The sequence below is a fragment of the Coregonus lavaretus genome (assembly GCF_964263955.1).
Source record: "Coregonus lavaretus genome assembly, chromosome: 19".
NCBI classification, from domain to species: Eukaryota; Metazoa; Chordata; class Actinopteri; order Salmoniformes; family Salmonidae; genus Coregonus; species Coregonus lavaretus.
Window position 1 is genome coordinate 12,643,595 of NC_140006.1, and position 14,051 is coordinate 12,657,645.

At 45.9% G+C, this 14,051-nt stretch overlaps 1 protein-coding gene across 1 annotated transcript in view; it reads right to left on the reverse strand.

Annotated features, from left to right (window-relative positions):
- The window catches only part of LOC311147192 (dynein axonemal heavy chain 11-like), a gene marked incomplete at its 5' end in the record, with an annotated part of 59,599 nt that overhangs the window by 11,966 nt on the left and 33,582 nt on the right, over nucleotides 1–14,051 (reverse strand). The window contains 23 exon segments of the mRNA XM_084183829.1: nucleotides 271–464; nucleotides 562–684; nucleotides 766–936; nucleotides 1,102–1,242; nucleotides 1,535–1,699; nucleotides 2,031–2,235; nucleotides 2,432–2,554; nucleotides 4,309–4,411; nucleotides 4,750–4,882; nucleotides 5,032–5,205; nucleotides 5,324–5,458; nucleotides 5,683–5,784; nucleotides 6,155–6,337; nucleotides 6,488–6,631; nucleotides 8,467–8,580; nucleotides 8,746–8,892; nucleotides 9,160–9,333; nucleotides 9,470–9,529; nucleotides 9,636–9,797; nucleotides 10,777–10,919; nucleotides 12,735–12,858; nucleotides 13,028–13,190; nucleotides 13,405–13,598. Of these exon segments, the coding sequence (XP_084039955.1) occupies nucleotides 271–464; nucleotides 562–684; nucleotides 766–936; nucleotides 1,102–1,242; nucleotides 1,535–1,699; nucleotides 2,031–2,235; nucleotides 2,432–2,554; nucleotides 4,309–4,411; nucleotides 4,750–4,882; nucleotides 5,032–5,205; nucleotides 5,324–5,458; nucleotides 5,683–5,784; nucleotides 6,155–6,337; nucleotides 6,488–6,631; nucleotides 8,467–8,580; nucleotides 8,746–8,892; nucleotides 9,160–9,333; nucleotides 9,470–9,529; nucleotides 9,636–9,797; nucleotides 10,777–10,919; nucleotides 12,735–12,858; nucleotides 13,028–13,190; nucleotides 13,405–13,598 (3,377 nt within the window).

The window sequence follows — 14,051 nt, forward strand, 5'->3', positions numbered from 1 at the left end:
GATGGAGGGAGAGAAGAGGAGAGGGAGAGAATAGGAGAGGGAGAGAAGAGGAGAGAAGAGGAGAGGGAGAGAAGATAAGAGAAGAGGAGAAGGAGAGAAGAGGGAGAGAAGAGGAGAGAAGAGGAGAGGGAGAGAAGAGGAGAGGGAGAGAAGAGGAGAGAAGGCGGCAGTAAGGAGTAAAAAGGACAGGAGGGGAGATAAGGTACATTATGTGCCTTCAACTATCCTGTGTGTGTTGGGAGGTGGTGGGTATTGTTAGAGTGCGGTCACCTGACAGCGTAAGTCATCCTATCAGGCCTCAGGGCTCTCATCATGATGAGTTTCTGTAGGGAACTTTTTGTTTTCCACTCTTGAGGAAACTTCTCTTTCTCCGGACACTCGGACTCTACCACCTTTTTCCAGCGTTTAGGGGAGCCCTCGATGTCCCGGTCCAAACCACGAAACTCATCAGTGAAACTCATTGTCTAGAGGAGAAGAGGGGAAATGCATGTTTGTGTGTTTGAGTATGAATGTGAGAGTGAGAGTGTGTGTGTGTGTGTGTGTGTGTGTGTGTGTGTGTACCTTTATGGCACTCCAGGCCTGGTTGGAGAGGAAATCTACAGGACAGATGTAGCTGTGGTCGATGTTGAAGCGGAGCAGGAAATCTAGTTCTCGTACATCTATCTCCTTACTCATCAGCAACAACTGGAGAACAGGGAACACACTGTTAGAACTAGGAAAACACACAGACACACACACAGCCCCCTCTTCCCCACACACACACACCTGGAAGGCGAGTTGAGCAGTGAAGGTGAGTTTGTCTCTCTCAAACAGGCCTCTGCTGATGTAGTTGAAGGTGGAGTAGGTGATGTCGTCTATTAGAGTGTTAACTCTGCTCCTCACGTCCTCACACACCTCTGCCTGCTCCACCGCCTTGTGGAACACCACGTTAAACGCCTACAGGGAGGGCGTTAGAGGGAGACAGTAAAAGAGAAAGATAAGCCTAGATCAGCAAGAAAGCTATAATCTATTTGTTATCTGGTCTGTACTGGTCCATTCGGACATGTATCGAATTACCTGTATAAGTAAAGGTTAAATGAAATACAAAGTGCTGTTGGTAACCTTGAGGCTGAACTGGTACATGGGGTTGATCTTGTTGAGGTCATTCATGATGAAGTAGAGCAGAGAGGATCTGACCGCTACGGGGCGGTAGTGTTCTCTAGCCTCGTTGATCTTCACCTCGTTCACCTTCGCCTCCAGAACCTACATCCCAAAACAGCATATTATCGATCAGCACAGTTTAGCTATTTATCTGTCTCATTTCTCTCTCTCTCTCTCTCTGTAATGCTGACCTGGCTGAGGCTGCAGACAAACTAGAAGCCATCAGGAAGAAACTATCTGTGAGTCTCTCTCTCTCTCTCTCTCTCTCTCTCTCTCTCTCTCTCTCTCTCTCTCTCTCTCTCTCTCTCTCTCTCTCTCTCTCTCTCTCTCTCTCTCTCTCTCTCTCTCTCTCTCTCTCTCTCTCGCTCTCTCTCTCGCTCTCTCTCTCTCTCACCTTCATCTCGATCTCCGCGGCCGTGTGTTTGGTGGTCTCTAGTTTCTCCACCAGGACGTTGTCTCCTAGGAAGTTGCTCTCAGCAGCAGAGAGACGCCCCAGCAGTTCATCCTCCAACAGCTTCAGCTCGATCTTAAACAGGTTCTGCTGCTTGGTCAGGTCACTCTGCAACCATTATACAACCACAACACAACCCCAACCATTATTAACAAACTTTAATAATATAAATCATTTAGCAGACACTTTTATCCAAAGCAACTTACCATCATTTCATGCCTACATTTTACATGTGGGTGGCCCCAGGATTCAAACCCACAACCCTGGTGTTATAAGCACCCTGCTCTACCAACTGAGCCATACAGTATCACAACTATGCAGAAACCAACCACAACCAAACTTCAAGTGTCATGTTGTGAACACGTTGTAACCATATGAGGTCAAGAAGGAAGAGGCTGAGAGAGCCAGAAAGGACAGGGGACATAGCCATCTATCCCACCTTGAGGTGCTCGAGATCGGGCCTCTCCAGATTGACCACCTGGGCCAGCAGCTGGTCCTCCAGGCCGTCTCTTGTAACAGTGAAGTTGATGAGGGTGGTCTGGGCCTGGATCTCAGGCTTATAGTGGGGGTTAGCCAGCTTAGTGTGGAGGATCAGTCTGAACGCTGGGTGGAAGAAACACTCTTTATCCCCCACCTTTATACAACTGGTGGAGAGAGAGGGAGAGGGTGAGAGGAGGAGTGTGTATTACCAGCCCTTTTTGATGATGTGGTGTGTGTGTGTGTGTGTGTGTGTGTGTGTGTGTGTGTGTGTGTGTGTGTGTGAGTGTGTGTGTGTGTGTGTGTGTGTGTGTGTGTGTGTGTGTGTGTGTGTGTGTGTGTGTGAGTGTGAGTATATGTTACCTGCCCTTCTTGATGGTGTGTCGTCCCAGTAGAGGGTCTATGACAGGGTCGATGGTCTCCTCCAGATTCTCTATGAGAACAGTGTCTCCTGTCACCACTGCCTGCTCTATCACATCCACATACCTGGGAAAATGGGCCTTAGGTAGAACACATCAAACATACCTACATACAGTGGGGAAGAAAAGTATTTAGTCAGCCACCAATTGTGCAAGTTCTCCCACTTAAAAAGATGAGAGAGGCCTGTAATTTTCATCATAGGTACACGTCAACTATGACAGACAAATTGAGCATTTTTTTTCCAGAAAATCACATTGTAGGATTTTTAATGAATTTATTTGCAAATTATGTTGGAAAATAAGTATTTAGTCACCTACAAACAAGCAAGATTTCTGGCTCTCACAGACCTGTAACTTCTTCTTTAAGAGGCTCCTCTGTCCTCCAATAGTTACCTGTATTAATGGCACCTGTTTGAACTTGTTATCAGTATAAAAGACACCTGTCCACAACCTCAAACAGTCACACTCCAAACTCCACTATGGCCAAGACCAAAGAGCTGTCAAAGGACACCAGAAACAAAATTGTAGACCTGCACCAGGCTGGGAAGACTGAATCTGCAATAGGTAAGCAGCTTGGTTTGAAGAAATCAACTGTGGGAGCAATTATTAGGAAATGGAAGACATACAAGACCACTGATAATCTCCCTCGATCTGGGGCTCCACGCAAGATCTTACCCCGTGGGGTCAAAATGATCACAAGAACGGTGAGCAAAAATCCCAGAACCACACGGGGGGACCTAGTGAATGACCTGCAGAGAGCTGGGACCAAAGTAACAAAGCCTACCATCAGTAACACACTACGCCGCCAGGGACTCAAATCCTGCAGTGCCAGACGTGTCCCCCTACTTAAGCCAGTACATGTCCAGGCCCGTCTGAAGTTTGCTAGTGTGCATTTGGATGATCCAGAAGAGGATTGGGAGAATGTCATATGGTCAGATGAAACCAAAATAGAACTTTTTGGTAAAAACTTAACTCGTCGTGTTTGGAGGACAAAGAATGCTGAGTTGCATCCAAAGAACACCATACCTACTGTGAAGCATGGGGGTGGAAACATCATGCTTTGGGGCTGTTTTTCTGCAAAGGGACCAGGACGACTGATCCGTGTAAAGGAAAGAATGAATGGGGCCATGTATCGTGAGATTTTGAGTGAAAACCTCCTTCCATCAGCAAGGGCATTGAAGATGAAACGTGGCTGGGTCTTTCAGCATGACAATGATCCCAAACACACCGCCCGGGCAACGAAGGAGTGGCTTCGTAAGAAGCATTTCAAGGTCCTGGAGTGGCCTAGCCAGTCTCCAGTCTCAACCCCATAGAAAATCTTTGGAGGGAGTTGAAAGTCCGTGTTGCCCAGCGACAGCCCCAAAACATCACTGCTCTAGAGGAGATCTGCATGGAGGAATGGGCCAAAATACCAGCAACAGTGTGTGAAAACCTTGTGAAGACTTACAGAAAACGTTTGACCTGTGTCATTGCCAACAAAGGGTATATAACAAAGTATTGAGAAACTTTTGTTATTGACCAAATACTTATTTTCCACCATAATTTGCAAATAAATTCATAAAAAATCCTACAATGTGATTTTCTGGAAAAAAAAATCTCATTTTGTCTCTCATAGTTGCCGTGTACCTATGATGAAAATTACAGGCCTCTCTCATCTTTTTAAGTGAGAGAACTCGCACAATTGGTGGCTGACTAAATACTTTTTTCCCCCACTGTACCTACTGAGAGAGCAAGCTTAACAGATACGTCTGTTTGGGTGAGCCATTCAGGAGAGGGGAGAGTAGGATGGAGGGATGACAGAGGAGAGGAGTGCGATCTCACCCTTTCTCTCCCAGGCTGACAACCTTGAGGCTGTTGCCATAGCGAATCTTGATCCACTTGATGCCCTGCAGTTGGGGGTCAATGAGCAGTGGCCAGCGTTCACCTGGGAGCACACAAAGAAGGAACAAACATTGATGAGCTAATGTGGCAATTGCTATACGTTTACAGATGTAGGATCTTAATTTGAGCCAGTTTGCTACAGCAGGATAATAATCCTGTTGCAACAGGAAATGTGAATTATTATGAGGTTTATAATTAATGGACATTTATGTAAGGGAAAATCCAGTCTGAAATTTCAAAGTGGAAATTACCAACTACAGAAGCCCTTTTAAACCTCAAATTGCAGGAAAGTTCACCTGCATCAGGGTGATCAAGTTAAGATCTTACATCTGTAGCATGGACATAAAGGTGTAGATAGTGTAAAACGTTCTCTACGCTCACAGTTGGTGAGGATGGTGGCGTTCTGAGTGGACATCTTGTCTCCCGGCAACCCCTCGTTGTTCCACTGAGCCACGGTAGCATCATCAGTCAGCATACACACTGGATCTAACCCCTCTGTCATTGGGATGGGGACCTGAGAGAGGGAGGAGACGAGAGGAGGAGAGGTCTGCTAGCATACACACTGGATTTAACCCCTCTGTCATTGGGATGGGAATCTGAGAGGGAAGGGAATAGGAGAGGGGGAGCATAAGAGAGAGAGAAGAGATGAGAGGAGAGAAGGACCTTCTGGCCACGTAGGAAGGGCATCCAGAGGTTCTCCAGGAGTTCTCTGCGGTACTTCTTAGAGAAGGATCCAGCGTAGGAGATGAAGGCTGCAGTCAGCAGAATGTCTCCACACTGAGTCTCCTCCTGCTCATGGTACCCAGCTACAGAGTGGGCCCAACGCACATTCTCCGACTGAAACACACACAAACATTATCCACCAATGGAAAAACGTGCTGTTAATGTTTGGAAACCTTCTGAAGTAGCATGACAACAAACAAACGGAGCTCCTATTGGTCAGCCAGCTCCTCACCTCAAGTCCTTTGACGAGGCGATTGGCCAGTTCGATGGTCTTGTTGGTGTGGTTGACCTCGTCCTGACAGCGAAGCTTCTCAGAGGTAGCCTTCTCAAACGCAGCCGTCAGGGTGTCCAGACTACTGTCCAACTCCTACAACACACACACAGTTAAGGGAAAATATGAGAGAGAGAGAGAGAGAGAGAGAGAGAGAGAGAGAGAGAGAGAGAGAGAGAGAGAGAGAGAGAGAGAGAGAGAGAGAGAGAGAGAGAGAGAGAGAGAGAGAGAGAGAGAGAGAGAGAGAGAGAGAGAGAGAGAGAGAGAGAGAGAGAGAGAGAGAGAGAGAGAGAGAGAGAGAGAGAGAGAGAGAGACTCACAGCTAGTTTCTTCCTAATGGCTTCTAGTTTGTCTGCAGCCTCAGCCAGGTCAGCATTAGCCTGAGACAGACACAGCTTCTTCACCTCCACCTCACAGAACACCTGGAGAGGAAACACACATATTAACACACACACATGCACAAGCACGCTCACAAATTCACATACTATAGCATCAGTTTAAGTTACAAACATCCAAAAGGGTAATACAGTATCTTAAAAGAAGTGTGGTAGCCAACCTCAGGGTATTAGGTGAGAGAGATACTTACATACATCTATGTATAGCAGTAGGAGAGGAAAGGAAAAGGACACTGTGAGAAAAATAACACAAGCTAACGAACACTACTCTTCCCTAGCTTTGAGCAGATGCTGCTTTTCAAATGGACAAGAGGTAAGACTGTATTTGGTTATTATACATGCAGTTACGTGTTCAGTTTGTGTGTGTGCATCTGTATACAGTGTGTGTGTGGTGTACCTCGTGGAAGCGTATGATGTTTGTGACCCAGGCACAGAGGCCAGCGGCGGCAGAGGATTTGAGTCTGACAAACTCAGGGTTAAACTCTGGGTCACTGAGGAACTCATCTCTCACACACCTCACTGTCGCCTCAGGGATGTGCTCCTTGTCAAAGTTCACCAACGCCTGTAGGAAGTCATCCACCTGGGCATGGACACACACACGGGCGTACACACTCTGAAACACTGCCGTTAACACACAGTGACACAGACACACGGACGGCCAGACAGACGACCTCTGGGATATGTTCCTTACACACACGGTCACACAGACAACACACACACACATACTGACCTTGCTCATGACAACTTTTGCTGCCTTCCAGCTGCGGTCTTTGGGTAATTTACCATGAGGAGCCAGTAGCACCATGACAGCAGCAGACACGTTAGTCACTATGGCTGGGGGGTTAGGGAACGTCCTCAACTCTGTCAGGTTCAGCTAGGGGGAGAACACACACACATTATTAGGAATTACATTATATTAAAAAGATCATGTATTAATGGTCCAATATACCTGTTTTTATCTCAATATCGAATAATTTCTGGGTAGCAATTAGTATTAAAATTCAAAAGGCACTCGCACATCTGAGCTATCTTTGTTGCAGGTGCATGGTAACAGTTGAATAACATGAGAGAAAAAAGAAGAAACCTACAAACTGCTCTTTATTAAGCTTTACGTATCGGCCTCAAGGCCTTCGTCAGAGCTTTTTAATGGGTAGCAATTAAGTACCTTACTGTGATTGTTTTCAATTAAAATGGTCCCTCCAAAAAAAAGACTTCTTAGCTAAGAGCAATTTCTCAAGCAAGAATTTTGATAGGACTGTCGGAGTGGTCTGAGTGGGGAGGGGAAAACTGAAGACTATCCGTTATTGGCAGAGAGGTTTGGAACTCTCTTTCTTATTGGTCTATTAACTAAGCTACCACCTGGTGATGTCACCAGGCAGGCCAAAACTCAGTTCCACCACAACAGGCTGACATTTCTGGCGGTCTTTTCAAACAGCTCTTACACTAAAAGGGCATTATCATCATTTTCACAATATTATTCCAAACTCATAGTGTGGAAATATATATAAAACACAGGAAAATCACGTTTATGATTGAATTTGGCCTTTAAGCCCAGTCATGTATTAAGTTCATGATTCAAATCATGTATGTGTTTTGTTTGTTACCCAGTTGAGGGCTGCGTTAGCTGCCTGTAGAGCTGTGTGTGTTTTACCCTGTTGAGTGTGTTGAGGGCTGCATTAGCTGTCTGTAGAGCTGTGTGTGTTTTACCCTGTTGAGTGTGTTGAGGGCTGCGTTAGCTGCCTGTAGAGCTGTGTGTGTTTTACCCTGTTGAGTGAGTTGAGGGCTGCGTTAGCTGCCTGTAGAGCTGTGTGTGTTTTACCCTGTTGAGTGTGTTGAGGGCTGCGTTAGCTGTCTGTAGAGCTGTGTGTGTTTTACCCTGTTGAGTGTGTTGAGGGCTGCGTTAGCTGCCTGTAGAGCTGTGTGTGTTTTACCCTGTTGAGTGTGTTTAGGGCTGCATTAGCTGTCTGTAGAGCTGTGTGTGTTTTACCCTGTTGAGTGTGTTGAGGGCTGCGTTAGCTGTCTGTAGAGCTGTGTGTGTTTTACCCTGTTGAGTGTGTTGAGGGCTGCGTTAGCTGCCTGTAGAGCTGTGTGTGTTTTACCCTGTTGAGTGTGTTGAGGGCTGCGTTAGCTGTCTGTAGAGCTGTGTGTGTTTTACCCTGTTGAGTGTGTTGAGGGCTGCATTAGCTGTCTGTAGAGCTGTGTGTGTTTTACCCTGTTGAGTGTGTTGAGGGCTGCGTTAGCTGCCTGTAGAGCTGTGTGTGTTTTACCCTGTTGAGTGTGTTGAGGGCTGCGTTAGCTGTCTGTAGAGCTGTGTGTTTTACCCTGTTGAGTGTGTTGAGGGCTGCGTTAGCTGTCTGTAGAGCTGTGTGTTTTACCCTGTTGAGTGTGTTGAGGGCTGCGTTAGCTGTCTGTAGAGCTGTGTGTTTTACCCTGTTAAGTGTGTTGAGGGCTGCGTTAGCTGCCTATAGAGCTGTGTGTGTTTTACCCTGTTGAGTGTGTTGAGGGCTGCGTTACCTGCCTGTAGAGCTGTGTGTGTTTTACCCTGTTGAGTGTGTTGAGGGCTGCGTTAGCTGCCTGTAGAGCTGTGTGTGTTTTACCCTGTTGAGTGTGTTGAGGGCTGCGTTAGCTGTCTGTAGAGCTGTGTGTGTTTTACCCTGTTGAGTGTGTTGAGGGCTGCGTTAGCTGCCTGTAGAGCTGTGTGTGTTTTACCCTGTTGAGTGTGTTGAGGGCTGCGTTAGCTGCCTGTAAGGCAGGTTCAGCCTTAGCCAGGTCCTTTTCACTCTGCTGTTGCTGCGTGGTCACCTCAGCCTGGATGGTTCCTACCTAAGGACAACAACACACAGCACTACACACTAAACACGTATACATTACAAATGTAAACTTAGAACTGACACATCAAAATGGTAATTACCTAATAATTACGAGTAATACCATTTTGATTTCTAAGGATTCATTAAAACTGATCAAGGCCCACGTGCTCACTCGTACCCTCTGTTCCTCTGCGTCTGCCACAGCCCTCTCCTGGTTGAGTTTGTCTGTCTGTTGGCCGATCTTAGAGATGAGCGCCTCTGTGTCTGTGTTCCTCTGCCACAACTCTACTTCCTGGACCGCTAACTTAGCCTTCAGATCCTCCACCTGAGAAGGGAGTAGAGAGGGATGGAGGGTAGGTAGAGAGATGGATCAGAGAGAGAGAGAGAAAGCGAGAGAGAGAGCGAGAGAGAGAAGGCAGAAAGGGAGAGACTAAGTGTGTTCCTGTGTGTGTGCATGTGTGTGTGCGTGTCTGTGTGTGTGTGTGTGTGTGTGTGCGTGTGTGTGTGTGTGTGTGTGTGTGTGTGTGTGTGTGTGTGTGTGTGTGTGTGTGTGTGTGTGTGTGGTGTATGGCAGGCTGTGAGTCTGACTGACCTGTGAGGCTGTGGTCTGTAGTTTCTGCAGGCCGTTCTCCAGTCTCTCCATCTTCTGGGTGAGCTCTCTGCGTTTTGTCCCCAGTAGGTTACCGTACAGCTTCATAAACTCTAGGAAGCTCTTGGGAGTGGTGTAGTTGAAGTGCTTCTCATTCTGCTGGTACTTCACACTCACCTAGAACACATTTAGACAATGAAGTACATTCAATATTACATTCAAATTATCTGTCAATTGATTTATTACACAAATGATCTATATAACTATGATGATCCTTTATGTCGTAAAGTAAAATTATTTCTCAATCTCTCACCTCGTTAACACTGGTATGGGCGTAGGAGATAAACTCACTGATGGACGCACGGACATCCGGCTAGAGAGGTTAGAGAGAACATGGATATGCAAACATAAATGAATGTTTTCAATAATTATCATCCACTGTCTATGTGATTGTGATGCGTCTTCAGACTGTTGTTTACCTCCAAGTCAGGTATCTTCTCTATGAAGGTGGTGCTGACAGACTGTAGGGCCAGCTGAGGCCAGGAGTGGAACCAGTCTATGGCCGTACAGTTGACCAGGGCCGGGAACTTACGAGCACGGGTACGCAGGGTGAACCCTACCGGGGAAAAACACAGGACCACCTGTAGCAAGGCGGGAGGGAAGAAGAATAGTGGGGGGAGAGAGAAAAGAGGAGAGAGAGAAACCAAGTATGTGTCACTGTTGACCTTTCCCTCTCTAGGAAATAAATAACGCATACTGTATTGCAAAAATAGCACATATAATTAAAAAAAATATGAACGCAACATGTAAAGTGTTGGTCCCATGTTTCATGAGCTGAAATAAAAGATCCCAGAAATGTTCCATACGCACAGAAAGCTTATTTCTCTCAAATGTTGTGCACAAATTTGTTTACATCCCTGTTGGTGAGCATTTCTCCTTTGCCAAGATAATCCATCCACCTGACAGGTGTGGCATATCAAGAAGCTGATTAAACAGCATGATCATTACACAGGTGCACCTTGTGCTGGGGACAATAAAAGTTCACTCTAAAATATGCAGTTTTGTCACACAACATGATGCCATAGATGGTCTCAAGTTTTGAGGTAGCGTGCAATTGGCATGCTGACTGCAGAAATGTCCACCAGAGCTGTTGCCAGAGAATTGAATGTTCGTTTCTCTACCATAAGCCGCCTCCAACGTCGTTATAGAGAATTTGGCTGTACGTCCAACCGGCCTCACAAACACTAACCACGTGTAACCACGCCAGCCCAGGACCTCCACATCCAGCTTCTTCACCCGTGGGATTGTCTGAGACCAGCCACCTGGACAGCTGATGAAACTGAGGAGTATTTATGTCTGTAATAAAGCCCTTTCTGGGGCTCATTCTGATTGGCTGGGCCTGGCTCCCCAGTGGGTGGGCCTATGCCCTCCCAGGCCCACCTATGGCTGCGCCCTAATGAATCTATTTCAATAGACTCATGTTCTTATAAAAACTGTAACTCAGTAAAATACTTGAAATTGTTGCATGTTGTGTTTATATTTTCAGTATAGTTTCCACATTACACCTATTACATTTGCTGTTATAGAGCTGATTGATGTCATTGAGCTCTCTAGCCAGACCTTGAGTTGTCGCCGTATCCTCTCGATGAAGAAGGCCCAGCAGTTGTCTCTGTTGTCCATCAGGCCCAGTCCTCTTAGCTCCATACGGATGGACGTGACGATCATATCCACTTCCTCCTCACTGAACAGGTCTGGGATGTCCCCTAAGAGACAGGACATACACTAGCATACTAACACACTAGCTAGGGAACGAGGCGTCACGATTATCCCCACTTCCTCCTCACTGATCAAGTCTGGGATGTCCCCTAAGAGACAGGACATACACTAGCATACTAACACACTAGCTAGGGAACGAGGCGTCACGATCATCCCCACTTCCCCCTCACTGATCAGGTTTGGGATGTCCCCTAAGAGACAGGACATACACTAGCATACTAACACACTAGCTAGGGAACGAGGCGTCACGATCATCCCCACTTCCCCCTCACTGATCAGGTTTGGGATGTCCCGTAGGAGACAGGGCAAACACTACCACGGATAGAGAACACACACACTAAGGAAATAGGGTGCACAGTACACTAGCAAGTGAATAGGGTGCACACTAGTCCACTAACAAGGAAACAGGGTCCACACTCGCAAGGAGACAGGGGTGACTCTAGCCACAGGAAGTCCATGGCAAAAACATGTTTGGTTGAGGTGTGGGGTAGGTGCATACCTGATGCCACAGCCTGGTCTTATAGACTAGACGTAACATAGTAAAGTAAATCCGGGACACTCAAATTAGTATGATACGTTATGTTTGGTATGGTTTGGTTACATAAGACAGAAGGTTACTTAAGGCAAGAACGAAAGGAGGGTGGTTGGTCGGGGTGGATGTGTTGGCGTATAACGCAAACTACAAGTACTTACTACTTTTTAGCTACTTTGCAACAACTTAGCATATTAGCTACCATCCCACTAACACTAACCCAAACCCATCTAACGTTAGACACCTAGCTAAAGTTAGTGTTAGCCATCTAGCTAACGTTAGCCACAACAAATTGGAATTCATAACATATCATACGTTTTACAAATGTGTAACATATTGTACGATTTGCAATTCGTAACATATCATACGAAATGAATTATGGACATCCACAAATTAATAAATGTTATACTAAACGTAACATATCATACTAATTGGAGTATCCCGGATTTACTTTTACTATGTTACGTCTACCCCTATTCCAGGTTGGATGCCAGTATGTCGTTGATGGTTGAGGTGTAGTGTGGGGTAGGTGCATACCTGATGCCACAGCCTGGTATTATAGACTAGATGTAACATAGTAAATGTAAATCTGGCACACATAAATTAGTTTGATACGTTACTTTTGGTATGGTTACATAAGACAGAAGGTTACTTAAGGCAAAATCTAAAGGAGGGTGGTTGGTCGGGGTAGATGTGTTGGTGTATAACACGAACGTCTAGCAACCCAAAGGTTGCGTGTTTGAAATCTCATCACGGACAACTTTATCATTTTAGCTAATTAGCAACTTTGCAACTACTTACTACTTGTTTGCTACTATGCAACTAGTTAGCATGTTAACTACCCTTCCCCTAACCTTAACCTTAACCCTGACCTTAACCCTAACCCTAATCTTAACCCCTAACCCCAACCCCTAGCCTAGCTAATGTTAGCCACCTAGCTAACGTTAGCGTTAGCCACCTAGCTAACGTTAGCCACAACAAATTTGAATTCAAAACACATCATACGTTTTACAAATGTGTAACATATTGTACGATTTGCAATTTGTAACATATCTTACGAATTGCAAATTGCAACATATCATAAGAATTATAATTCGTAACATATCATGCGAAATTGATCTTTTACATCCAAAAATGAATACATGCCATACGAAACATGTCATACTAATTGGTGTGTCCCGGATTTATGTTCACTATGTTACGTCTAACCCTGAGTCCAGGTTAGATGCCATTATGTCATTGATGGTTGAGATGTGGTGTTGGTGCGTACCTGATGCCAGCATGTCGTTGATGAGGACCAGGAAGCGTTCGTCTGGGATCTGGGCGTCTGTGTGGAGGAAGACTGTCCCAATATTCTTCACCCCCACCTTGATATACAGCGCTGCTATATCACTCTACAGACAGAAAGAGGGAGGGAGAGAGAGGGGGAAAAAGAGGGAGGGAGAGAGAGATGAGGGAAGGGGGGTTTGTGTAGATGAGCAGGATCTAGACATCTAGGGTTCTTGCGTTCAACCTTCCAGCAAATCTGTTGTACTTAGCCGTTATTTGGTGCATACTCCGTACCCGTAGGTCATGTATTCCGTAGCCTTTCCTCAGTGTAATCTGGAACACCTCCAGGGTACTGAGGAAGGCAGCGAGGCGACACAGACTCTGCTTCCCACTGCCTCCCACCCCCACCAGCAGAGCATTACCATGGGGGGCCTCCAGGATACGACTGATGCGACACCTGGACACAGACATATCAATTTACTGTGAGTGTGTACTTATGTCAGTGTGATGAGAGATTGTATGTGCGTTACCTGCAGTCGACATCATGCAAACAAGCAAGGTAAGTGTGTGTGTCGTTAGTGAGTGGCGCACAGAGCAGAGTGAGTGATGTTAGTGATTGAGTGAGCGAGTGGAGATTGCGACAGACAGGGCAGTGTGTGTGTGACGCTCACACATGCTGCATGGCCTCCTCAAACAGCACCAGGTTCATGACAGCATGCAGCTCGTTGTAGTGTTCCAGAGCATCAGTCAGGGTCTTCTGGAGCTTCTCCCAGTCTGATGCCTGGTGGTACCTGGGCTCCCCCACCCCATGGGCAAAGTGACAGTACACCAGGGGCTGGTGGATGAAAATAGACTCATCTATACCCTGCACGGAGAGGGGGGAGAGGGGCGAGAGGGGGAGAGAGGAGGGAGAGAGCAAGAGCGAGAGCGAATAAAAAGAGAAAGAGAGAGTGTAAACTTGAACAGAACAGTATTTAATTTACAGTAAGTGTACAGTGCATTCGGAAAGTACTGAGACCCCTTGAAATGTTCCACATTTTGTTACGTTACAGATTTAATCTAAAATGGATTAAATGGTTTTTTCCCCTCATCAATCTACACACAATACAACACAATGCACAATGACAAAGCAAAAACTGGTTTTAAGGAATTTTAGCAAAAAAATGAACGACTGAAATATGCTATTTACATACAATACCAGTCAAAAGTTTGGACACACCTACTCATTCAATGGTTTTTCTTTATTTTTACTATTTTCTACATTGTAGAATAATAGTGAAGACATCAAAACTATGAAATAACACATATGGAAACATGC